Below are 27944 nucleotides of genomic sequence, written 5' to 3'. Positions count from 1 at the left end.
GTTCAAGTCTTGGGTGCTTTGACTGCACCCCCCCGCCTCCCCCATAGGTGTCTTGGTGCATGTCTTAGATGGCTTTGCCTTAGTGTGGGGGACCAGTTCTTTTTCCCCCTTTTATCAGTTATTTCGGTGGGGTTTGCAAGTGGGGGCTGTTCAGGATTGTTTGCTGTCTTCTGCTCGCTACTGGGTGAAGCCGGGGTGATCGACCCCTCCCCCAGCACTTACCTGGTGGGCTTAACCCCATTCGGCAGTCTTTCTCATGCCCAGCAGAGCAATTTAGCTCTTCCTCAAACTCCTCTGCAAAGTAATTCAGTTTCTCCTCAGCAATTCAATTCCTCCTCAAACTTCTCAACAAGGTAATTCAGCTTCTCCTCCAATTCCTCCTTTGCCCTTGTTGCTCATGGGGTGAAAGAATAGTCTCTTAGGAAATAACCTCTGCACTACAAGATGGAGTTACTCTTGCTCACCACAACTCTTTGTTCTAAGGGACTTTGGTCAGGGTCCATAATTATAATTTCAAAATGTGTTGAAAGCACTATCAATGTGTTGTAGGTGAAAGTTATTATAAATAAATAGAAATAGATTTAAAATAAATTTCAAGCTGTGTGAATATTGCTACATTCCTAAAAAAATGGTTTTTAGTTTGTCAAGGTCAAACAAATTGTTCTATTCCCAGGGACATCTCTTATCCCAACATTTGAACATGGGTCCTCTAAAGCTTTTCTACTCCTGTATCTTGCTGTCTCTCTCCCATAGACATATACAAGTACATGCACAAACATGTTTAAATGCACATATTGTGGGAAGGATAGAGGGGTTGAAGGAGGGAGGATGATGTGTAAAAGGGATATTGTTAAGATGTTTCATTCATGCATTCAATTGTATTTGAGTGCTTACTGTGTGCAGAGCACTGTACTAAGTCTTTGGAAAATATTATACAGCAATAAAGAGATAGTCCCTGCCCACAATGAGCTCACAGTCTAGAGTGGGGGAGACAGACCTCAAAACAAGTAAACAGACATCAATTATAAATAAAATTACAGTTATATGCATAAGTGCTGTGGGGCAGGGGTGTAGGTGTGGAGAGCAAACAGAGTAAGCCTCTGTGGCTCTTGAGACTTGCTAGTTTACTCCTGAGCCAAGCAGCTCAGTCTGATGGTTACGCAGCAGAAGGTCATGACTCCACAACTTGTTTTTTTAAATCCCTTTTTGTAAGTCAAACTTCTGGCCTAGTTCTATGTTGCTAAGCTGTGGGCAAATCTTGGGTAGGGAAACATTGAGTGTGGTATTTTCCACAATCACATAAAAGATATGGAAGGATGAATATTATGAAACGTCAGTTCTAGGTCAAATGGTGTGTCTCTGATCTAGAGAAGGGCATAGTCAATTATTGACCTAATTACTAATCATTGATTGGCTTTCCTATTTGACCGTGGGCTATGGACTGCATTTCCATCTTCGTCAGTTGCACTTCCATGATTTTTGGCCACATCTTTCCTGAGGTATCCCTTTCTGCTTTCCTGTACATCACTAAGTTCATTGCCTCTTCACCGCCACATCACATTTCTGGATCTTCACCCTTGACACATTTGTCCTGTAGTGGAAGTGAGAGACAAGGAGAGGGAGAGTGTGGAACTAAGGGGCAGAGTGATGGTATTGGTGGGAGGGCTGACTCAAGGTGCATCATCATCATCAATCGTATTTATTGAGTGCTTACTGTGTGCAGAGCACTGTACTAAGCGCTTGGGAAGTACAAGTTGGCAACATATAGAGACAGTCCCTACCCATCAGTGGGCTCACAGTCTAAAAGGGGGAGACAGAGGTGCATGACAGAAGCAGTCTAGCCTTGTGGAAAGAACTTGGGTCTGAGAGTCAGAGGATCTGTGTTCAAACACTAGCTCCACCTCTTGCCTGCTATGTGACCTTAGGAAAGTCACAACTTCTCTCTGCCTCAGTTTCTTCATTTGTAAAATAGGGATTTAATACCTGTTCTTCCTCCTACTTAAAACATGATCCCCATGTGGGAACTGATTATCTTGTATTCACTCCAGTGCTTAGTACAGTGCCTGGTACATCCTCTCTGATCTCCCATCCTCCTGTCTCTCCCCAATTCAATCTATACTTCATGCTGCTGCCCGGATCATCTTTGTGCAGAAACGCTCTGGGCATGTTACTCCCCTCCTCCAAAATCTCCAGTGGCTACCAATCAACCTACACATCAGGCAAAAACTCCTCACTCTCAGCTTCAAGGCTTTCCATCTCCTTGCCCCCTCCTACCTCACCTCCCTTCTTTCCTTCTACAGCCCAGCCTGTACCCTCCACTCCTCTGCCACTAACCTCCTCACTGTGCCTCGTTCTCGCCTGTCCCACCGTTGACCCCCGGCCCATGTCCTTCCCCTGGCCTGGAATGTCCTCCCTTCGCACATCCGCCAAGCTAGCTCTCTTCCTCCCTTCAAAGCCCTACTGAGAGCTCACCTCCTCCAGGAGGCCTTCCCAGGCTGAGCCCCCTCCTTCCTCTCCTCCCCCTCCCCACCCCCCTGCCCTACCGCTTTCCCCTCCCCACAGCACCTGTATATGTTTGTACATATTTATTACTCTATTTTACTTGTACATATTTACTGTTCTATTTATTTTATTTTGTTAATATGTTTTGTTTTGTTGTCTGTCTCTCCCTTCTAGACTGTGAGCCCACTGTTGGGTAGGGACCGTCTCTATGTGTTACCAGCTTGTACTTCCCAAGCACTTAGTACAGTGCTCTGCACACAGTAAGTGCTCAATAAATACGATTGATTGAATGAATGAAGCTTAACAAATACCACAACTCGTCTTTTTTTCTCGGTAGTTATATGCACAGTGTGGCAGCAGTCACTGTGTAGATTCTGTCAGGTACTTCCTCAGAGTTCTTTATGACTAATGATAATTTGGGTAAAGGAATCCATTAACATGTCTTATCACCTTTCTCTGGGTTCCCTGTGGAAATCTGAAACTGGATGTCTGCCTCACTGGCAGCTCAGATAATTTTTGTAACTTCATACCCCAAACCTTACCCTCAGGGTTTTGCACTGTCTTTTTTGCTTCTGGAGCTGACAGTGACTTTACAAACATCATGGCTTCCTGCTACCCATGAAGTGAGTGTAATGTCACAAGAGTGCTCTCATCTTCTCATTGCCATGGAAACCGATTGTGAAATCACAGGTGCTGCATTATTGGATTTCACTATTGGATTGATTTGGGCCATGTAGGATTTTATGTAAAAGATATATTCTTCAATAATTGGTGATGGTTGTCTGGCAAAGAAAATTATGCCAAGAAAGGGGAAAGCCAATTGCATTTTCTTAGTCTTGTTCAATTTAATTCTTTGGTATGAAAGCCTATACTTCATTCTCTTCTCAGACCTCACTTTCCACTTTCTTTCTCATAACCTTTTACATTTAGTTTAAATGGCTTTGTTTGTTTCTGCAGTCACAGATCAAACAAGCTTGCCTGAGGTGGTACACAGCCATTCTAGAATAATAACAGAAAAGGGAAAAAAAATTAAACTCAGAATCTGGGGCATGTGAATGCCTGACCAGTTTGACTTGTGTTTCTTCTGGACTGTGAGGAGCTTAAGGTCACGTTAGATGTGATAAGAAAGGTCATATCCCCAAGATCAGCAATTACATCTGAGCCTTTGACTTTCATGTGAGAATTCCCATTCAGGTAATACCCAGACAAGAAGTGCTTTGATTGAATTGATTTAGAAGGATCAACTCCCTTGGAGAAAAGCTATTAATTTATAAAATGTGGTTTATTTGACCATCCCCTATTCACATCCAGCCCGAGCCTGGGTTTCAAGATCAATATGCCAAAGGAGTAATTTTTTTTAATAGTATTTGTTAAGTGCTTACTATGTGGCAGGCACTCTAATAAGCACTGGAATAGATACAATCTAATCAGGATAGATACACCTCTCAGGATTGCACTTGGAGAGTTCCTAGTACTCTATCAGTCTTGGCTATGGGAGGGAGAGTCAAGCAGAGGCATACCCACTCCATCCCTATCTTGGGTAGTGGCTAGCGAGTGGAAGGCAATTTGCTACAAGTCAAAACTCACCTGTGCTGGCCGAGACTCAATTTTACTGTGCCGAAGAAGGCAATGGTAAACCACTTTCATATTTTTACCAAGAAAGCTCCATGGATACACTACCAGAACGATTGCAAATGGAGGTGGGGCATTCTGGAAGAAATGTCCACGGAGTCACTGTGTTGTCAGAGATGAGTGGACAGCATAAGACAAGACAATCAGGTTGTCTATGTCCCACGTGGGGCTCAGAGTCTTAATCTTCATTTTATAGATGAGGGAACTGAGGTACAGAGAAGTGAAATGACTTGCACAAGGTCACACAGCAGACAAGTGGCAGAGGTGGCATTAGAACTAAGTCCTCTGACTCCTGGACCTGTGCTCTTTCCACTAAGCCACATTCCTTTCCCCATTAATACTACTACACTACTACTACTATTACTACTAATAGTAAAAATAATTGTGGCATTTTTTTATATGCTTACTATAAGACAGGCACTGTACTAACTACTGGGGTAGATACCAAAATCGGGTTGGATACAGTCCCTGTCCCACACAGGGCTCACAGTCTTAATCCCCATTTTACAGATGAGGTAACAGACACAGAGAAGTTAAATGACTTACCCAAGGTCACACAGCAGACAGGGGCAGAGCTGGGATTAGAACCCAAGTCCTTTGACTCCCAGGCCCATGCTCTTTCCACTAGGCCTTGCTGTTTTGGGTTCATTCCCATGCCACTAGTGTTGGGTGGGTATTCGTGGGGAAAACCTAACCATTAATTTAGAAAGTTAATGGTGCAGTTGGTGGTTTACTATGGGAGAAACTAGATAGTCTCTGAGTGGCCTGCAGACAGGTAGCAGATTGCAGCACTGACCCGTTTGTTACGCAGCAGGAAGTAGGTATTGATCGGCAAATCCTGACTGGAGATAAGAGATTTCAAATTAAATGTGGTTTGTTTGAATTCAAGTGAAACACTTTTCAGGCTTTCTTGGCCCTTTTTTAAAATGAATTCCTCTGGAGGCTGAAGTTCTGTCATTATCTGGAGAGGAGGTACAATAGGAGTTCCGTAGGATGAGTGCCCCATTTTGTGTCTGTCTTATACCTGAAGTGATGGGAGTTTTCGTGGACAAGGTGAATGTTGGCCTCAATTGCCCCAAGATGAAATGGTTGTATGGAGTTTAATCACAAGTGCCTTTTTTTTCTCAATAGCTCAACCTCTGACATAACATGGCAGGGGAGAGGGAACTGAGGTGCTTAAGGCACCTCATTCAAAACCACCCAGGCTACTTTGCCCCCATACTTTCCCTTGGGGGAGTCTCACACAGATAGCACACTTTTAGGGCCAAGGTTAGATCAGTATCACATAGCTGATGTTGATAATTATAATAATAAAAAGATATTTGAGAAGCAGCATGGCCTAATGGATAGAGCACAGGTTTGGGAATCAGAAGGATCTGGGTTATAATTCTGGCTCTGCCATTTGCTGTGTGATCTTGTGCAAGTCACTTCACTTCTCTGTGACTGTTACCTCATCTCTAAAATGGGGATTATAACTATGAACCCCATGGGGGACATGGACTGTGTCCAAGCTGATTATCTTGAATCTACCCCATGCTTAGTTCAGTGCCTGACACTTAGTAAGTGCTTAACTACCATAAAAAAAAAAACAAAAAAAATCAACAAGCATTATACTAAGCCCTGGGGTAGATCTAAGACAATCAAATTGGACACAGTCCCGGTCCCACATGGGGCTCCCAGTCCAAGGGGGAGGAAGAAGAGGCATTTGAATTATTTATTTATTTATTTTATTTGTACATGTTTATTCTATTTATTTTATTTTGTTAATATGTTTTGTTTTGTTCTCTGTCTCCCCCTTCTAGACTGTGAGCCCACTGTTGGGTAGGGACCATCTCTATATGTTGCCAACTTGTACTTCCCAAGCGCTTAGTACATTGCTCTGCACACAGTAAGTGCTCAATAAATATGATTGAATGAATTTGAATCTTCATTTTTTTCAGGTAAGGAAACTGAAGCACAGAGAGGTTAAGTGACTTGTCCAGGGTCACAGGGCAGGCACGTGGTGGAGCCGGGATCAGAACCCATGTCTCCTCCCAGGCCCACGCTCTTTCCATTAGGCCAGGTTTGCTTCTTGGGAAGTTTTTTCATTCTATTGTTGTTCTGTTCTTTTAAATGAGGGGCGAGGTCTTGGCCCAATAAGTGTTGGTCTCCAGAGGCCCGTCTATCTAGTCTCTCTGGTTTATCTAGGGTCTTGTCAGCCATCTCTTAGCTCACACCAGTCTTCCATTTCTCCCTTGCCTTAGGCACCATATCAGTGAACAGCAGGCGAACCCCATTCACCGCCAGTGGGGAGAGCGAGATCTTGGATTTGGAAGGCGACATGTACCTGGGCGGGTTGCCAGAAAACCGTGCCGGGCTCATCCTCCCCACTGAGCTCTGGACTGCCATGCTGAACTACGGCTATGTGGGCTGCGTCCGGGACCTGTTCATCGATGGGCGGAGCAAGAACATCCGGCAGCTGGCGGAAATGCAGAATGCCGCGGGGGTCAAGTCCTCGTGCTCCCGGCAGAGCACCAAACAGTGCGACAGCTATCCCTGCAAGAATAACGCCGTCTGCAAGGATGGCTGGAACCGGTTCATCTGTGACTGCACTGGCACCGGCTACTGGGGGAGGACGTGTGAAAGAGGTAAGCTCACCTGATGGCATTTTCGGGAGTGCATGGGCAGCCCCAGTTGAAATGAGAGAGAACTTACCACCTTCTTGGGTAGCGTGGTGACCTTCATTTGTATAAAGCTTTTTTCAAGCTAAAGGTAAATTCTGGGGAGACTGATTCTCCCTGAAGCTCAATTAAGACTGTTCAGGCTGCCAAGTCACTTGTTTTTCATAATTAATAACTGTGGTATTTAAGCTCTTGCTATGTGCCAGGCCCTGTACTAAGCAATGGAGTAGATACAAGGTAATCAGGTTGGATACAGTTCTTGTCCCACATAAGGCTCACAGTCCTAATCTCCATTTTACATATGAGGTAACTGAGGCCCAGAGAAATGAAGTGACTTGCCCAAGGTCACGCAAGCAGACAAGTGGTAGAGCTGGGATTAGAACCCAGGTCTTTATGACTCCCAGACCTGTGCTCTATCCACTAAACTACTAGGCTTGATGCTCTAGACTGTTAACTTGTTATGAGCCGGGCACATGTCTACCAACCCTGTGGTATCATGCTCTCCCAAGCGTTTAGTATAGTGCTATGCCCACAGTAAGCACTCAGTAAGTACAGTTGATCGATTGATTGGAGGTTGCACAACTCAGTTTATTGTAGATTTGCTGGATACAAATAGATGGTGTAAGAGCCAAAGTCCACTACAGGCTTCTCTCCTGTTTCTCTCTGGTCTCTGCCCAATTCATTGGCTCGAGAGTGGCCAAAGTTTGCCAACAGATGGGGAATCCAACATCAAATAAGGTGTCTTCGAGTTTGTTCCTAAAGTGAAGTGGTGGAAATTCAAGATGAGGGAATCCAAGCTTCAGTTGGTATAGCGTCCTTGATTTGGGACCAATTTTTGGTAATATTTGGTCATTAGGACAGAGACTGAGTAAAGAGTAGTTTCTGTGACTTGCCAGTGGCAAAACTTTAGCATTTTCTTGATCATCTTTCTTTAAGAAACCTTCACCTTGAGGCCTCCATCCTTAAGTACCTATGGAAGAAATCCACTACGGTGATGTGTTGATTAGAGATTAGAAGCATGTTTTTTTTTATCTCTCATTTATGAAGCATCAGGTAAAATGGTTGAAGCAAAATGAAATGCAACTTTAACCACTGCCACCAAGCCAAGGTTTGGAGGATGTAAAAAGATTCACCTTTCAAACATTTGCTCATACTGCATTGCTAATGGAGATCAGACAAAATCTTTGCCGTGACCAAAGATCTTTGTAATAGTTTTTCTTTTTTGAAAATGGAATAATTATAAATGTTTGCCTTCAGATTTCCATACCATATATAATCCCCGCTCCACTGTGATTTTAATCCAGGGGTGTTGATTTGGTGGCCATGGATCAGTCTGCCATAGGGAGAGGGAGCCAGGAAATGGACTAACCGATTGTCTGTCATAGGATGGTACCATTATGAGTTTGGGTGATTCCGTTATGAATTGGGGGCAATCTCTTTGCCTTATTGGATATTCAGTTGCTTTTATTCCTGGTTTTACTTTAGTAAATATCTCCACCCTCAGTGTGCCACTTATACTAAACTGCTATTTAGAATCTGCCCCATAAAGCTGGTAATTCCAAATTTCATGTTTGAATGTAGGTGTCAAAATAGAAAGCGTTTTTGCTTGGTCCTCACTTTGTGGTTCACATGAATAGTGTATGCTGTGAAATGCATCATGAGAAGCAGCATGACCTAATGGAATGAGGACAGGCTTGGGAGTCAGAGGACCTGGGTTCAAGTCCCAGCTCCACCACATGTCTGCGGTGTGACACTGGGCAAGTCACTTAACTTCTCTGAGCCTCAGTTGCCATATCTGTAAAATGGGGGTTAAGACTGTGAGCTGCAAGTGGGATAGAGACTGTGTCCACCCTGATGAGCTTGTATCTACCCTAGCGTTTAATACAGTGCCTGGCACATAGCAGTATTCGTTAAGCGCTTACTATGTGCCAGTCAGTGTACTAAAACCACTCAAAATAAGTAGCAAATATTTCAGCTCATCTCCCTGGCTAATCGTATTTGATCAGCTGGAAGCACAATTTAGGCTCAGTGATCCAATAATCAGGCTTGACTTTGGAACTCAGATTTGAATGTTCAACATTTGGTTACATATAGGCTTGGGTAAAATTTAGAAACTGACGGGTTCAGTGCCTCCACTGTATTGTAGTGAAGCCACCCCTGGACATGAAGTAAATGAGGGCAGATCAGATGATGATGATAATAACAATAATAATGATGGTATTTAAGCGTTTACTATGTGCCAAGCATGCAAGGGCGAATACACCTGATATAGAGATTAATTGCTTTTTTAACTTTACTGTTGCCATCAGAGGAGGGAAATAGTCTATTGGCCTTTTGTTTCTGTAAAATAGATCCAGGGCACTCTCTTGGGAATGCCTTGGGAGTCATAGAAAGCAGAGACAGAAGAGGCTTGTTAGGTAAGCTAGTGACCAAATCACTTCCTCCACCTTGAGGCCTCCATCCTTAAGTGCCTAAGGAAGAAACCCACTACTGTGGTGATTGTTAATTAGAGATTAGAAGCGTTTTTTTCTCTCATTTTTTTGAAGCACCAGGTAAAATGGTTGAAACAAAATGAGATGCAACTTTAACCACCGCCACCAAGCCAAGGTTTGGAGGACATAAAAAAAATTCACCTTACAAACATTTGCTCATACTGCATTTCCAATGATCAGACAAAATCTTGGTAGTGACAAAAGGTGTCTTTGTAATAGTTTTTCTTTTTTGAAAATGGAATAATTAGAAATGTTTGGTTGCCCTGAGATTTCCAGACCAGTTAAGAATTTGTACAGACAGTGGCGTATCTATCAAAACTGTATTGTTCAAATATAATCCTTTCCCTGCTCTTAAAGGAACAGCGCTAAAGAAAGAAGGAATATGAAAGAATCCTTAACAAGAGATGGGAAATTATTTCATGATATTTTTGTTGGAGGGAAAGAACTATTTCCTGAGCCTTCCTTCAGTTCCTCTGCTACAGGGGAAAATGCTGGCAATAGATCATTTTAACTGCTCATTCTTGACCTTGTGAATCACTGTCCCGACTGCAGGATTGTTCTGCTTCCTTCACTTGGTGAGAAGTTTTGCACAAAGAGAGAAAGGAGAAGCAGGGCCCAGCCAACTGTGGAGGCTTGAAACTCTGTTCCTCCATGAGAATCTTGAAAGACGTTTGCACACTGCCCTCTCAGGAAGGGTCCTGGCATGCTCCAGAGCTGTACTACTTAGACTACAGACAATCACTGTGGGAATCAGAGGACTTGGGCTATAATCCTGGCTCTGCCAATTGCCTACAGTATAACCTTGTGCAAGTCATTTAACTTCTCTGAGCTTCAGTTTCATCATCTGTAAAATGGGGATTCAATACCTGTTCTCCCTCCTACTTAGAATGTGAGCCCTGTGTCATTCATTCATTCATTCAGTCATATTTATTAAGTAGTATGCTGCTCTACACACAGCATGTGCTCAATGAATACCACTGATTTATGTATTGATTTGAGTTTTAATATTACTTTGAGCAGGTGGCTTAAACCTAGGAAGTAGGCACTGTCCAAGTCCAAGTCGATATTTGTCTCTCCTAGGTCCATAAAATGGGATGCAAACATTTACAGTGTGTCCCCTTTCATTTGGGGTTCTGTGACAGTCCACTGGTTGCAATGAATAGAAACATTGTGCAAGTCGGTTACAACAGGTCCTCTTTGTTTGAAATTTGAAAGCTAAAGCTCACGTTGAGGACAGGGAGCCGGGAATAGGGAAGTGTGGTGTTATCATGATGTCAGTCATTCATCTTCCTTGGTCCCTCCTCCGTTAGGTTGTGCTGTGCCATAGAGGAGCAGAAGCAGGTGATCTAGTGGACCCAGGCTTGGGAGTCAGAGGACCCGAGTTCTAATCCCGATTCTGCCACTTACTTGCCATGTCATCTTGAGCATGTCAGTTAACTTCTATGTGCTTCAGTTCCCTTGAGCAAAATAAGGATTCAATACCTGTTCTCCCTCCTACGTAGACTGTGAGGCCCCTGTAGGATGTGATTATCATGTATCTACCTCAAAGCTTGGTACAGTGCATAGCACAAAGTGAGTCCTTGCTCAGTCAATCAATGGTATTTATTGAATGTTTACTATATGCAGAGCACTGTACTAAACACTTGGGAATGTACAACAGAATTAGACACATTCCCCGCCTATAATGATCTTATAGTCTTAACATATTAATCAATCAATCATATTTATTGAGTGCTTACTATGTGCAGAGCACTGTACTAAGCGCTTGGGAAGTACAAATTGGCAAGATATATAGACAGTCCCTACCCAACATTGGGCTCACAGTCTAAAAGGGGAGACAGAGGGAAAAAAACAACAACCAAACATACTAACAAAATAAAATAAATAGAATAGATATGCACAAGTAAAATAGAGTAATAAATATGTACAAACATATATACATATATACAGGTGCTGTGGGGAAGGGAAGGAGGTAAGATGGGGGGGACGGAGGGGGGACGAGGGGGAGAGGAAGGAAGGGGCTCAGTCTGGGAAGGCCTCCTGGAGGAGGTGAGCTCTCAGCAGGGCCTTGAAGGGAGGAAGAGAGCTAGCTTGGCAGATGGGCAGAGGGAGGGCATTCCAGGCCCGGGGGATGACGTGGGCCAGGGGTCGATGGCGGGACAGCTGAGAACGAGGTACGGTGAGGAGATTAGCGGCGGAGGAGCGGAGGGTGCGGGCTGGGCTGTAGAAGGAGAGAAGGGAGGTGAGGTAGGAGGGGGTGAGGTGATGGACAGCCTTGAAGCCCAGGGTGAGGAGTTTCTGCCTGATGCGCAGATTGATTGGTAGCCACTGGAGATTATTGAGGAGGGGAGTAATATGCCCAGAGCATTTCTGGACAAAGATAATCCGGGCAGCAGTATGAAGTATGGATTGAAGTGGAGAGAAACACGAGGATGGGAGATCAGAGAGAAGGCTGATGCAGTAGTCCAGACAGGATAGGATGAGAGCTTGAACGAGCAGGGTAGCGGTATGGATGGAGAGGAAAGGGCGGATCTTGGCAATGTTGTGGAGCTGAGACCGGCAGGTTTTGGTGACAGCTTGGATGTGAGGGGTGAATGAGAGAGTGGAGTCGAGTATGACACCAAGGTTGCAGGCTTGTGAGACGGGAAGGATGGTAGTGCCGTCAACAGAGATGGGAAAGTCAGGGAGAGGGCAAGGTTTGGGAGGGAACACAAGGAGTTCAGTCTTCGACATGTTGAGCTTTAGGTGGCGGGCAGACATCCAGATGGAGTTGTCCTGAAGGCAGGAGGAGATGCGAGCCTGGAGGGAGGGGGAGAGAGCAGGGGCAGAGATGTAGATCTGGGTGTCATCAACGTAGAGATGATAATGGAAGCCGTGGGAGCGAATGAGGTCACCAAGGGAGTGCGTGTAGATCGAGAACAGAAGGGGACCAAGTACTGAACCTTGGGGAACCCCCACAGTAAGAGGATGGGAGGAGGAGGAGGAGCCTGCAAAAGAGACTGAGAAAGAGCGATCGGAGAGATGAGGAGAACCAGGAGAGGACGGAGTCTGTGAAGCCAAGGTCAGATAGCGTGTTACTATATTACTATTATTATTATTATTGTTATGTGAAATGACTGTCAAATGATCAAGCTACTCCAGAGTCATGTTCTCTTAAAAGGGATGCTCACTTTAATGGGTTTTGAAGACCTTTCCAAGACCCTGAGTCCTCCTGTAACTAGCTGGTAAGAGAATGCTGTGGGGCCAATTTCATAGAAAGAATAGTTAAATGAGGCAGTTTGGATCAGTTTTTCAAGATAGTTTCAATTAAGAGTCTTGGTTTCAGTAGCCTTTTCATGCTACAGTAGGGCTCTTCCTTTGAGCAGAGAATTTCCAAAAGTTTTCAGTGTGCTCCACAAAAAACCCTCAGAGTTACAGAGCACCAACTGATGTTGCATCAGGATTGCAAAACTGAGAGACAGGGATGCCAAATTAAAATGAAACCACCTGATCATCCAGAGCAGACTCATAGGTTACAAGCAGACTCTGGCCTTTTCTGCGCATGCCTGGTGGGCTCTAATGATTTTTTTTTAATGTAATAACCCCTTTATTTATTGCAAATAAGCTAGGCAATTAATTCACACTTAGGGACTTATGGTCTGGAAAAATCTCATTACCCAAGTCCAACATGATCATCACATCTGTTTAGAAAAAGATGTTTAAAGACGGGCCGGGAGAGCCATATCCTTTGCTAATGCAGAAGGGCTGAGTGGTAAACAGCATAACGATCAGCACAGCAGTAAAGCAAAGGTGGAATGACTACTGCCTTTACTTTGTGCTCTGTACTAGCCTGATTCTGGGGAAATGGAGAGCTCCAGGATGGCCTGAGGGAGGTAGGAAACCTGGCTTTGGGGGAGATTGCAAGTGCCTGGATCAGCATAGTAGCAGTTTTAGGTGGAGAAGAGAGGGCAGATTTTAGCAATGTTCTGAAGGCAGAATGGACAGGATTTGGTGACAGATTGAATATATGGATGGAATGAGAGAGATGAGTCGAGGACAAGGCCAAGGTTAAAGGCTTGAGATAGGGAGGATAGTGGTATTGTCTACAGTGATGGGAAACTCAGGAGGAGGACAGGGTTCTCAATTTTCTTATCTGTAAATGGAGGACAGAGATCGTGTCTACCAACTCTATTATAATATAGACTTCATCTTGACTTCTCACTCTTTCATATAGTTTGTCACTAAATCCTTTTGTTTTTCCTCCACTGTGTGACCTTGGGCAAGTCAGTTAACTCCTCCGTGCCTCAGTTTCCTTAACTGTAAAATGGGGATTAAATACCTGTTCTCCCTCCTACATAGAGTATGAGCTCCATGCAGGACAGGGACTGTGTCTTACCTAATTAAACTGTACCTATCCCAGTGCTTAGAACAGTTTTTGACAGAGTAAGTGCTTAAAAATACTATAATAAATGAAAATAATAAGTAAGACCCATTCCCATCCTAGAAGAAGCTTACACTTGTGCCTTTTTCCTCCCTCATTAGGTTATAAGCTGCTTCTGGGCAGGAATTATTTCTCTGTCTAGCGTACTCTCTCAAACTTAGCACAGTGTTCTGAACACAGCAAGTTCTCAAGCATTCAGTAAATACTATTAATTTCTTTTTGATGGATCTAGCTTTCAGGAAGTTCTTGTCTGCCCAGGTTAAGAAAAATAGCAGGTTCAAAAAATGTCACTAATTCCCATGGTGTTAAGTACCAATGACTAAGATGAAAATTGGCTTCTCCCATCAATAGATGAGGATGGCTCTTTAAGGTATCCAAATTTTTGTTGATTAGTTTGAAAATACTGAAACTGGGCCAGAGAGTTAAGAAGACATAAAGACAAGCAGACTTAGAATGTCCCTTAGAATGAATTGTTTATAAAATGAAGGTTGAAACCACTTTTTTTTGTGGAAGAGAAGGGCAAAAAAAAATTGACAGACTACTTGTGTAAGAACAGGGTATTTTTGATACTGGATTTAGTACTACGTGCCCTTCCTGATGGGCTATGGAGGTTACCCAACTGAGAGTTTGTCTAAGGATACTGACAACTCTGCAACACTGATTCCTGCCATCATGTTTATCCCATTGCCAGTCAACATCCCAAGACACCCAATAGGAGAGTGGTGTGGGAGGGAGGTAGAAAAAACACCAGAAAGGCTGACACTCAGATATGTGGGCATACTGATCTGAAGGACTTAGGGCATGCACCAGTTCTTCTAATTTTGGCTCATTTTTAAAATGGCATTTAAGTGCTCACTGTGTGCCAGGCACAGTACTAAGTACTAGGGCAGATATAAGATCATCCAGTTGGACACTGTCCCCAACCCCCACAGAGCTCAGTCTTAATCCCCATATTGGAGGTGAGGTAGCTGAGGCAAAGAGAAGCTAAGTGACTTGCCCAATGTCACACAGCAAGTAGGTGGTGGAGCTGGATTAGAACCCAGATCCTTTGACTCTCAGGCCCGTGCTCTTTCCACGAGGCCATGCTGCTTCTCATTAGGCCATGCTGCTGCTGTGTTCATAATAATGTTCAAGTTGTATCTATCACATATATGGACCCAAATTAGATATTCCAAAAAATGTCTCTTTAACAGACACATTTACTCAGAGCAGACATGACCCATCTAAGGCAGCTGGACACAAAGAACTCAAAGTGGCTTGCTATTTTTACAAGGATGGCTGGGGAAATGAATTGAACCAGGCAAATTATAAAAGGCAGCATTGAGAGGCACTTTTTGTAATCTTGAATGTCATTTGTTTTAATACCCAATTCCATTCCCAGAAGCTTAAAAAGCACATCTGATTGCTTATGAATTCTTTTCTTTCCAAGTTTGTACAATAGTTTGTTTATGTAGGGTTGTAAATTCATGGCTCAATTACACATTCTGGCTTGTTAATAAAGGGTTGCTTGTAAGGGCCAATCCTCTCTACCAACTAATTTGTTGATTATTAACGTTGTTTTTAATTGTATAAGCAGTAGTCCTCTGAAAGACTCAAATCAGGCTGTGATAATAATAATAATATTGAAATTTAAGATCCCACCACTCTGTGCCAAGCAGTGTGCTAAGTGCCTGGGAACATACATAATAATCAGATTGAATGCAATCCCTGTCCTGTGCTGAGCTCACAACCTAAGTGGGAGGAAAGCAGGGATCATAGCTCTGTTATATAGGTGAGGAAACTGAGGCACAGAGAGGTTGAGCACATTGTTCTTGCTGAAGCCCTTTTCCCTTGACATCCACTCTCCTCCCTCTCACTTCTCCCCTCAAGGAACTGGCTAACCTCAGGTTGTGCCCTGGCTTGACTTTCTCCTTATGCGCCTTTCACCCATTGAAGTTGGAGTCAGGCCAGACTTGATTTCTCCCTCTGGAATCGATGAACTGAGATAGCTTGATACCGAGGCAGTTGGAGAGGCGTAGGTTAATGTGACCCCCAGGAAACATGGTAGCAAAGCGCTGAACTAAGCTCTCAGAAAGAGTACATGGATGAGAAATTTGACATGGTGCCTGATCCTCCAGGGGCTCACAATCAAAGTATAAAGGGAGAATGAGGTTTGGGAACAGATACAAACCATCTTCAGTGTTTGAAACTACCATGTTGTCCTTAGAGATTCTGTCTATCAAACTAGCTCTCCCTTGTCTTCCTCCCCTTTTTCTCTTTCTCCTTTCATCTCCTCTTTCTCTTTTTCTCTCTACATCTGAATACTCCTCACTCTCCCTGCCCCTTCAGCCCATCTCTCAAACCAGCACTCCTTCATTCTCCTCATCTATTCTCTTTCTCCTTTCTTTTATGGTATTTGTTAGCACTTGCTATGTGCCAGACACTGTACTAAGCACTTGAGGTAGTTACAAGATAAGCAAGTTAGATACTGTCCCTCTCCCATATGGGGTCCACAGTTTTAATCCTTACTTTACAGATGAGGTAACTGAGGCACAGAAAACCTGTCATCCCCAAGTCACAAAGCAGACAAGTGCCAGAGCTAAAATTAGCATCCAGGTCCTTCTGACTACCAAGCCCATGCTCTATCCACTAGGCCATGCTGCTTCCTCTTTCCTATCCTTTCTGTCTCTCCCTCTCTCTCTGTCTCTTTCTCCATTTATATATAGTCCTGGGAGTCACAAGGACCTGGGTTCTAATCCTGGCTCTGCCACTTGTCTGCTGTGTGACCTCGGGCAAGTTACATAATTTCTCTGTGCCTGTTACCTCATCTGTAAGATGGGGGTTGAGCTAGGAGAGCTGTTTGGGACAGAGACTGTGTCCAACCCAATTATCTTGTGTCTATCCTAGTGCTTAGTACAGTGCCTGGCACATAGTAAGCACTTAACAAGTACCACTGTAATTATTTTTGTTGTTATTATTATTATTATTATTATTATTATTATTTTTATTAAATACTCTTCACTCTCCCTTTGCCTTCTTTCCCCTTCACTGCATCTCTCAAACCACCTGTCCTTCATTCTCCTCTATTTTTCTCTTTCTGCTTTTGTATCTTTTTAATCTCTCTAACCATCTATGTACTTTGCACTCTCCCTACCCCACCTTGCCCCTTCACTTCCCCTCTCAGATTAGCTGGCTTCAACCCCTTTGAGCTTAGAGGTGGACATTGACCCAGTATAATTTCATACCATTTTCCTTCTCAGTTGTTTATTTCCTGGCAGAGTGATTTTTCATTGGCTCCTCCTTGCCAGAGATGGATGGACAGAGGGGATGGGTCTGGGGTGCTTTTGAGGGCTGTTGGAAGGTGGAATGCAAGAAGCGGTGTTTGTAGTACATGGGGCTTTAGAGACTGTTATGCTTGTGGATGGGGTGGAATCCTTAGCTTCCTTGGCTTCTTGCCTCTACTTGAGATAAGTGCAAAAATGTCTTGGCAGGGGTGGGTGTTGGGCCCTCACTAGCCAGGTGGCTGAAGTGGAACTGGAAATTGGAAAGTGCTGAACGTAGGATGTACACCCCTCTCGTAGAAATGTGTTGGCTCCTCATCCAATGGGCTGGATTCAGTAAATGTGTATTGGTGCTGATAATGTTAATTAGGATATTCACGGCGAAGGCACACTTCCTCTGAGATGTGTTAAATGAAAGAGTTTCTTTATCGCCTTCCCTGCTCCCTCCCTCCTCTCTTCTTCACTGTCTCCTTCCCCATTGTCTATTACTTTCCCTCCTTCTAAGAGGAACCAATCTACACTGACCGATCTCATTTACTTTTAGAACCAAGTGACATGCCCAGTGGATCGAGAGAAGCATATGATATAATGATTCAGAAGTCTCATGAGACTTTGGGTAACTGCATTTTTTTAGATCCCACTTTTGCTGAAAGACTCACAGTGGTGTGGAGAGCATCCTGTAAGGGTAATACATTGCTTAGTTTAGAGGACTAGAGCAAGGATTTTGTTGTATGCAGTTCTGGATTTGCATTTCTGTCGCTGGCCAATGTCTTCTGCAAATCAAAGGAAAAAAGAGTTCTAACTCGGGTGTATAAGTGTGTATCAGTTCACCTCTCCCATTTGTTCATTTATTCATTTTTTGCTTTTTTTAAAAAATGGTTACCAGCTTTACCTATCTGATATGCTATAATAATGATATTTGTTAAGCACTTACTACGTGCCAGGCACTGTACTAAATGCTAGGCTGCATACAAGGAAATCAGGTTGGACACAGTCCCTGTCCCTTGTTGAGCTCACATTCTCAATCCCCAAAGTCACACAGCAGACAAATGGCAGAGCTGAGATTAGAACCCATGACCTTCTGAATCCCAGGCCTGTTTATCCACTACGCCATGTACCTGTCCCATCTGTAAGCTTCTCCAGGGTGGGGACACTGTCTTTTAGTCAGTGAGCATGCCCTACCAGTGCTCAGCACATTGTAGGCAATTAAGTAAATATGAATGATAAGGATGATGATTAGTATATAGAGGGTCTCCCCTGGTAGATTTTTATCTCCATGAGGGTGGGGATCATGTCTACTATCTCTAAACTATAACTCTACTATACTTTCTCAAACATGTATGACAGTACTCTGCACACCGTAGACACCCAATAACTGCTGTAGTGTTTTTTAATGGTTTTAAGTGCTTACTAAGTGCCAGGCACTGTACTAAGTGCTGGGGTAGATACAAGGTTGCCAGGTTGGACACAGTCCCTCTCCAATGTGGGGCTCACAGTCTTAATCCCCATTTTACAGATGAGGAAACTGAGGCACAGAGAAGTGAAGTGACTTGCCCCAAATCACACAGCAGGCAAGTAGTGGAGCTCGGATTAGAATCCACATCCTTCCGACTCCCAGTACCGTGCTCTGTCCAGTAGGCCATGCTGCTGCTTGTTTGATTGAGAAGACTAAGAATTCAGACACACTCTGCTTTACAAATGGAAGATGTGGGTTGAATAAATTGCAATGAAATTCAAAAGAGATAGGCATAGACAGTTTGCTTAAATAGGAAAAATAAAATTCCCCAGTAGAGTGTAGGGTTGTTACACTGGTTGCAACTAGAGCAGAAAAAGTCAGAAGGGTCATAGTAAATCTCAAGCAGAATATAAATGAGCAAATGGAATGATCAGTCAATCCATCAGTGGTATTTATTGAGCATTTACTGTATTCAGTGCACTGTACTAAGCATGTGGGAGAGTAAAATAATGCAGAATTAGTGGATATGTTCTGTGTCCATAATGGGCTTACAGTCTAGCGGGGGAAACAGACAATGTTAAATGAGTAATATATGATGTAAATATGTGTGTGTGTATATATGTATATAGATAGATAGATAGATATTTAAAATGATGGTAAAAGCAGCAGACCCAAATTTGGTACTGTTTGCAGTAAATTGGAGGGGGAAAGGGAAGAGTATTTTGGGCCTCAGCAATATCAATCAGTAGTATTTATTGGGCTCTTACTGTTTGCAGAGCAATAGCCAAGCACCTGTTAGTCTTCTGTCCTAAATTTCACGTAGACTCAGGACCTGATTTCCATCGTATCTGACCTGCTGTCTCCTAGGCTGAGGGCACATAGGCCAGTGCTTATTTTCATGGGGCTCAAACTGCAGCAGAAGGGTGACTGAGAGGAGGAGAGAAAGGCCTTTTGGGACCGATTCATGACCTTTCCCCAGCTCAACCTATGAGGGAGTACAGGAGAACGGGTTGTTCCATTGCATTGCACTTGTAAATGAGCCTTCATGAGAGGCAAGGGGTAGTTTGCATGCTAGGAGAATGGGAGCCAATGAGAGTGGAGCCAATGAAATGTGGAGATTTAGTAGAAATTCATCCTATGACGAAATTCATCCTATAACTAGCAAGGTTTTCCCAAAGACAATGAAAAGACTCTTGAGGATTAGACCAGGAAAGAGATTAGAAACAGATTCATTCAGCACAGCTTCCTTCCCTTACTTTTTTATGGCATTTAAGTGCTTACTGTGTGTCAAACACTGTTCTGAGTGCTGAGGGAGGTACAGGTGAATTAGGTCAGACACAGTCCCTGTCCCACATGGAGCTCACAGTCAAAGTAGGAGGGAAAACAAGTATTGAGCCTCCATTTTACAGTTGAGGAAACTGAAGCACAGAGAATAATAATAATAATAATAATTTTGGTATTTAAGCACTTACTATGTGCCATGCACTGTTCTAAGCACTGAGGGAGATACAAGGTAATCAGGTTGTCCCACGTGGGGCTCACAGTCTTAATCCCCATTTTCCAGATGAGGTAACTGAGGCACAGAGAAGTTGTGACCTGCCCAAAGTCACACAGTTGACAAGTGGTGGAGGTGGGATTAGAACCCATGATCTCTGACTCCCAAGCCTGTGCTCTTTCCATTGAGCCATGCTGCTTCTCTTGTCCAAGGTCACAAAGCAAGCAACTGGCAGAGCCTGAATTAAAACCCAGGTCCTCTGACTCCAAGGCCTGTGCTCTTATCACTAGGTCACTCTCCTCCTCCTATATCATATAGGCCCAAAGTGCATCCTGGGTAAAGTCAGCCAGGAACCTCAAGCTGCTCAGAGCTCCAGCAAGGTTCCTTCACTCTGGGAGATGAATGATTCCTTCCTTCCCTTATTGCCAAACTAAAGACCGTACAGACCTGAAATGCATCCTGGGCAAAGTCAGCCAAGTACCTCAGGCTGCTCAGAGCTCCAGCAGGGTTCTTTCACTCTGGGAGATGGATGATCCAGGTGAGATCCTCCCGTAGGATCCAGCAGGTGGAGGATAGCTTTGTCAGGATCCTTCTAGGGGCCTCAGTGCAAGGAGTTACAGACTGGCCTATCAGCAGAAGACCCAAAGGGGCCTTCAGTGAATCAGAACCATGTGGCCCACTAATCTGAGCACTTGCTATTTCCCAGCTGGGGCAGTGATGACAAACCCTGAAAAATCCAAGTAAAAGACAAGCCTCTTCACCTGTAGACATAGCATTTACCTCCATAAGAAGTTATCAAGCAGAGGCTATATGAACACTCAGATCTGCCTCATGCTCTTTACAATTGACTATAATAATCAGAACTAAATTCCCAGACTGGGAAACTGAGAACTGCATTTGGTTCCTGACCGCAAGTGGACATTTTCCCTGAAATGGTAGGTTTTGACCTCTATCCTGAAGCAACCCAGCACCAGAGCTTGATGGAGGAACAGTTTATTCTTTTTGGATCATTGATTCTGGGCTCCTCGCTCTCTCCCAGTCTGTCAGTTAGGTGGCTCATTAAACTCGGAATGAGACACTGAATGTTCCCTCTAATGGCTAGACTGAGGCCTTCACCTTGAACCTCTTGGACTGACAAACAACAATTAGTAACTTTTCAGTCTCCAGCCACTCTAGACTGGACCCAGTGATTCTGGTGCCATGAATATTCAAAGACTGTTCTAGCTCCGTCAGCCCACTTCTCTGCTTCCTTCAGCCTGGCTTTGTGTTCTTTGGCCCCTAAACATAACAGAAAAACCCTATCGCTGGCAGACTGCAAAGTGCCAATCTATCATGTGCCAATTTGGAGGGGTGTGGGAGTGTTTAGGATGCCATCTACAGCATTGTTGTCTGTTTTCTATTGTAAGTTCCTAGAGAGCAGGGACCTTATGAAGATAACCCATTTGGCAGCAGAGAGGTGATTAACAGAGGCAGAGCTGCAAAAGGCACTGAGAAGAGTAACTAAAATGATCAAAAGTATGGATCAGCTTCCATACTGTAGGATAGATGGTTAGTAGTAGGATTCTTCACTTTGGAAAGACAAAGATAGGAGGCAGTGTGGTCTAGAGGAAAGCGTATAGGACTGGGAGTCAGGAGACCCAGTTTAATTTGCTGTCTGTGTGACCTTGGTCAAGTCATTTAACTTCTCAGAGGTTGGAATACTTTCTCTTGCTCCCCCTAATTCTGTGAGCCCCACGAGGGACAGGGACAGAATATATTATATCTACCCCAGTAAACAGGCACATAGTAAAGTGCTTAATAAGTAGCATCATCAACACAGATCATTAAAGACAAGGGCCTAGTGAAAACAGAAATTATTTTTAAAAAATCACCTAGCACCGAAACTAGGAAGCACCAATTAAAGCTTTTAAAGACACAAGAAGTAACGTACTGAGTCAGACAAATGACCCATTCTAGCCAGTATTCTGTCTTTGCTAATGGCACCAAAGGATGGTTAAAGAAATACTGTGGCCATTGCCCTCCTTTACATTCATCCTCATGATAAAGATGGAATGTCTAGCATTTTTGACTCCTCCCCCTAAAAATCTTTCATGGCCCTAATATTGATGAATTTGTCTGAATCCTTATTGATCATTTTGATATTTTCTGCCTAGCCTGCCTCCTAGGTTAATACATCCCAATTGCTCACCTTCCTCTGGGCAAAAAACTGTCCCCACTTATTTGGCTTGAACTGTCACCTTCAACCAAAGGAAGATGGATGGAAGAGCTGTTCTGTCGTTATGAGAGTTTGCTGAACTGGTTGGCACTTTTCAGCCTGAAAGGGTAATTTGAAAGGGTGTAGACAGTGGGAACTCTGGTGAAAAGAGCACAGGACTGGGTCATGAGGCCTGGGATCTGATCCCAGCTCTGTCAAGGGCGTACAATGTGACCTGGCCTTCAGTTTCCTCATCTATAAAGTGGAAATAAAACAGATGGGGAGCCGCATGCGGAACAGGGATTGTTTCCAATCTGTCAACCTTGTATCTACCTCAGAGCTTAGCATATTGTAAGAATTTAATAAATTCATTCACCCAAATTTCTTAATACCAGGATTAGAGGAAATACATTGAAGCTGGTAGATGGTTAGATTAAGACAGGCCAGGACAAATACTTCTTACGGCAGGTGCCAAGCATATAGAATTTACTACTTCAGGATGTTGAGACAGTAATTGTTAATTGGTCAAGAATGGTTTAAATTCGTGGATGAGAGTTCTAAAATGGGATATTGGCTATAAATAGTATGGATATTAGGAATGATACCACTAAATTTGACGTTGAGGTCAAAATAATATCACAAAGGCAAGCATCATACCATTGTTCCAAGAATCCTTTGCTGGTCTTGCTGAAGATGGAATGGGGTTTCATGTTTGTCTATATTTGTTATTTAATTATGATTATTATACCACTGATAAGAGGACCTCTGCTCCAGGTCTAGAGTGACTAATAGATCCCATGCCCTGTCCTTTTGGTCTTTATCTGTTGCCTTTTTAGTCAGTTGTATTTATTGAGTGCTTACTGTGTGCAGAACTGTGTACTAAGAACTTGGGAGAGGACAGTATGAAAATAAGCAGACACATTCCCTGCCCACAGTGAGCTTACAATCCAGGCAGTCTCCCGGTTTGGAATCTGCTTGGGTTCCTCTGCTTCTCCAGCCTAGGGTATATGTTCTTCCTGATACTTCAATCTCAGATTGTGGTTGTTTCCTCAAGGAAGGTTCTATAGGCTCCAAGGAGTTATATCAAAACTGGCACCAGGCAGATTGGCAGACACCTCTAGACTGCCCTAGGGCAGATTGAAGTCAGAAGTGGGCAATTTAATGGCGGACCACTTATCCCCATCTTTGAAAACATTCATTCAATCGTATTTATTGAGTGCTTACTGTGTGCAGAGCAGAGAGAAAACATCAGCAGGTTGGTCACTATGGGCAAGGAGCTTGGGGGAGAGGAGGGTTTAACAAGCAGGAGTAGATGCACTGCTGCTCGTGACTTCACTTGAACAGTTTTGAACACCAGCAGCTAGGCCTGTGGGAGTCCCAACTATGTCTCATGGATCTGGGGCTTCAGTATGTGGACAGATTGCACCTGCAGCAAGCTCCTAGACATTTAGAAGCTTCTGCCATAGTTCAGTTCAATGGCCTGGGGTGAACAGTCCCTTGGCAAACTGATTTAGCCTGTGGGCACTATCTAACCTATTCCTGTCTTAAAGGGGCAGGTGCATGCTCCCATCTTCTCCTGAATTGACACTTAAAGGCCGAATCCTCAAATTGAACGCTAACCATTGGGGTTTTGTTTATTTTGAAAAGAAGCTGCATCCACATTCCATTCCTCGAAGACATGTGGGTACTTTGGAGTGAAAGTCCTCAATCTCGATTTTTGCCGAACACCTGAAATGTGTGATGGTAGCCATATTTTCAGAGACCATCAGTTTCCAAGCATCCTCCATCCAGGTTGAGGGGCAAAAATGGAATTATGAAGTACTTAAGATTTGGAGACAGGTGGATATTGGCTCCTGAAATCCTTTCAGGTTTCAAAGTTCTGCTTTCCTGACAGCATCCTGAGGCCTTCAGGGAAGCAGTTAAGTCCTGGAAGGCAGGTGTACTAATTAGAAGCATGACACTGCAGGGTCAGAGTCATGTAGAGACCCACCTAGCTTCTGCCAGGGATACATGGGAATCAACATGGGAAGAGGCCTGGACTGGGAGTCAGAGGACCTGGGTTCTAATCCCAGTTCTGCCACTTGCTTGCTGTATGATCTTCGGACAAGTCACTTAACTTCTCTGTGCTTCAGTTCCCTCATCTGCAAAATGAGGATTAAATATCTGTTCTCTCTCTCCCATAAGCTGTGAACCCCATGTGGGTCAGGGAATGTGTCTGACCTGATTATCTTGTATCTATCTCAGTGCTTAATATGGTGCTTGGCACATTGTAAACCCTTAACGAATACCACTATTATAATTAATATAATTTTGTTTCAATACTACCTAGGTTATACAGTCTGCTTTGTCCCTGATTGTTGATGTCTCTGGAGTCCAGCTGGTGGCTTCTAGAAACACTTTTCATCCTGGTTCAGTTCTTCTATCCCAGGAAGTTACAGCGCATGTTAGAATCTGCCTAATGAAATACAAAAAGCAGGGGGAGGGAAGAAATGATGAAAAAATAACTTATTCAAATTAATTTCAGAGATCCAGACATGGCCATAAATGCCAGCTGTGTTTTTAATAACTGAAAATTCTATTCCAATCAAGAGCAACGCTTCCCCCCTGAGGAGTTGGACATTATAAAACAGGCAAGTAGTTAATAGCTGCTGGATGGCTCTTTAGCAGTCTGAAAGGGAAGCCAAGAATCACTCTACTTCAGCCTTAGGGGAATAGGGCCTGAGCCACTAGCATCATTTGCATCACCATCCCTGTTCTTGCCAGGCTCACCAGCCTAAGCACCCTGAAATGGCTTTGAGTGAGCATTTCTCATAAGGTGCAGAGCTGGTGTTTCTTGAATGTAAGAATCTTCAATATGGTGGCTAGAGGACCATGACAGGCTGTACCTTTGGGGTTGGAATTAAGGAAGTGGAATCTTGGACTTCCTGTTAACATGAAGCTCAAAAACAGGCCGGACTATTACTGCTTCTTTCTATGTGGAGGCCTCAGAGTTTATGACCACTTAGATTAAGAGTATTTCAAGGTCGCGCATCATGTTTTATACATCTTTGGTATTTCCTCCAAGTGCTAGGCATGGTGTTCTTGTCACAGCAGGCCTCAACGAAGACTGATGACAGTGAAAAAAGAGTCCTATTACCCCGGATTTAGGTGCTTTAAGGAATCTGATTCCTTGTTTTAGCAAAAGGAGCTTAGAGCCCGGGAGTCAGAAGACCTGGGTTCTAATCCTGACTCCACCACTTGCCTCTTGTGTGACCTTGAAGAAGTCACTTAACTTCGCCTCGCCTGTTTTCTCATCTGTAAAGAGGGGCTTAAATACCTGTTCTCCCATCAGTTTTAGACTGATCCGCTTGTGGGGCAGGGACTGTGTCCAACCTAATTATCTTCTGTCTACCTCAGTGCTTAGTACATAATGAATGCTTAACACATTTGATTATTATCATTATTATCACTGTTCCAGAGAGATACATCTTCTCCACTGAGTCTAAACAGGTTTCAGGCACTGCCAACCTGTTTTATTGCCTAGAGCAAAAAGTGCTGGTTCTCGCTCCAATTTCCAGGTTTCTCAACTGCAATCTGGAATGAAGCATATTCATTATATACATCTGTATGAGACAAACCAATCCAATAACTGAGTCTTACCGGTGCTAATGTTTCAGTCCTCCTTTTCCAACCAAGAAGAACTCTGACATTATATACGATTGGCAGCATGGAGTAGCTTGGGTTGGGCCCCTCCAAATATGTCCAGGGGCTTGTTTTCTCCGAAATCTTTTCACTGGCCCTCTGATCTGCACAATTGAAAGCTGCTGATTGTGCTTTAGCCCCTTGCCCCTAATCTATGGTTGATGATGATGGTGGTATTTGTTAAGCGATTCCTATGTTCCAAGCACTGTTCTAAGCACTAGGGTAGATCTCGGGGGTTGTGGGGGTTTGTTTGCACAGTGGCAGGGCTCTGGGAATCCAGAGAAGCCGGCCCTGGCCAGAGGAATCTGGCCAGAGCAACTGCCCTCTTGTGGCAACCCTTCCTCTCCCCCTCCTCCCCCTCCCCCTTCCCCCTGCCTTACCTCCTTCCCCTCCCCACAGCACCTGTATATATGTATATATGTTTGTACATATTTATTACTCTATTTTACTTGTACATATTTATTTTGTTAATATGCTTTGATGTCTGTCTTCCCCTTCTAGACTGTGAGCCCGCTGTTGGGTAGGGACCATCTCTATATGTTGCCAACTTGTACTTCCCAAGTGCTTAGTACAGTGCTCTGCACACAGTAAGCGCTCAATAAATACGATTGAATGAATGAATACAAGGTAATCGGGTTGTCCCACGTGGGGCTCACAGTCTTAATCCCCATTTTACAGATGAGGAACTGAGGCACAGAGAAGTTAAGTGACTTGCCCAAAGTCACTTGGTTAACTGGTTTTGTCTCAAAGATCACCTAAATTGAATCAGGATGTGGGTTGGTTGAGGGGAGCCTAAAATCTTCTGTATCAATCCAGTGATATGGTGATTTGAGGTAGATGGAGTTTGGGAGCACAACCAGCTATACATGATTTCTGCATTTTTATTGTAATTTTTTGTGGTATTTAAGTGCTTTACTATGTGTCAAACATTGTTCTAAGCTCTGGGATAGATACAAGTCAATTTGGTCCCTTTCTCACATGGGGCTAACGGTCTTAGTAGGAGTTGAGGAAATGGAGGCACAGAGAAGTGAAGTGACTAGCCCAAGGTCATACAGCAAGCAATTGGCAGAGCCAGTATTAGAACCCAGGTCCTTCTGACTCCCATGCCTGTGCTTTTTCCATTAGGCTGTGTTGTGCTGTTTTGTTCCTATAGCTCGTATATCACCTACCTCAATGACATCTCCAGAGTCCACCCCTTCCTCTCCCCTAAACTGCAACCAAACTGGTCCAAGCATATTTAATATCCTGTTTTGGTTTCTGCATCAACCTCTTCACTTGACTCCCTGCCTCCAGCCTTGCCCCTCTCCAATCCATATTTCACTCTGGTACCTGGATTGTTTCTCCACCACATTTTTCTTTGCACATCTCATCACTTCTCAAAAATCTCCTATGCCTGTCCATCTGTTGCCACATCTAGCAGAAACTGTTAGCTTCCCCCCTACTTAACCTCACTCCTCTTCCACTACAACCCAGACTGCATACTTTGTTCCTCTCACACCAACCTATTCACTTCTGCCTCATTTGCCTTTCTCACCATCGGCCCCTTGCTCACGCCTTCCCTTCTGCTTGAAATAATAATAATTAATAATAATAATGACATTTGTTAAGTGCTTACTATGTTCCAAGCACTCTTCTAAGTGCTGGGGTGATACAAGGTAATCAGGTTGACCTACATGGGGCTCACAGTCTTTATCCCCATTTTACAGATGAGGTAACTGAGGAACAGAGAAGTGAAGTGACTTGCCCAAAGTCACACAACTGACAAGTGGTGGTGCTGGGATTAGAACCCATGACCTCTGACTCCCAAGTCCGGGCTCCTTCCACTGAGCCATGCTGGAACTCCCTCCCCCTTCACATCTGACAGAGCAACATGCTGCACTACTTCAAAGCCCTACTACTTGGATCTGTAACCATTGGGCATTTGATATTTGCCCCACCCTCAACCCCACAGCAGTTTAGTACTTACCTATAAATTACGTATTGCAAGTTATGTATACTAATATGTTTCCTCCCTCTAGGCTGTAAGCTCACTGTGGGCAGGGATCATGTATGTCAACTCTTGTACTGCATTCTCCCATGTGCTTAGTACAGTGTTCTGCACACAGAAATCACTCAATAGATACCATTGATAATGATGATGATGATCATCATT

At 43.8% G+C, this 27944-nt stretch overlaps 1 protein-coding gene across 1 annotated transcript in view; it reads left to right on the top strand.

Annotated features, from left to right (window-relative positions):
• NRXN3 (neurexin 3) overlaps positions 1 to 27944 on the top strand; it is a 1831517-nt gene that overhangs the window by 567778 nt on the left and 1235795 nt on the right. Inside the window, 1 exon segment of the mRNA XM_038743538.1 lies at positions 6378 to 6761. Coding sequence (XP_038599466.1) covers positions 6378 to 6761 — 384 coding nt within the window.

The sequence above is a fragment of the Tachyglossus aculeatus genome, chromosome 1 (assembly GCF_015852505.1).
Source record: "Tachyglossus aculeatus isolate mTacAcu1 chromosome 1, mTacAcu1.pri, whole genome shotgun sequence".
Lineage (NCBI taxonomy): Eukaryota > Metazoa > Chordata > Mammalia > Monotremata > Tachyglossidae > Tachyglossus > Tachyglossus aculeatus.
Note: the sequence above shows the minus strand (reverse complement) of the source record. Positions and strands in the feature narration are given on the sequence as shown.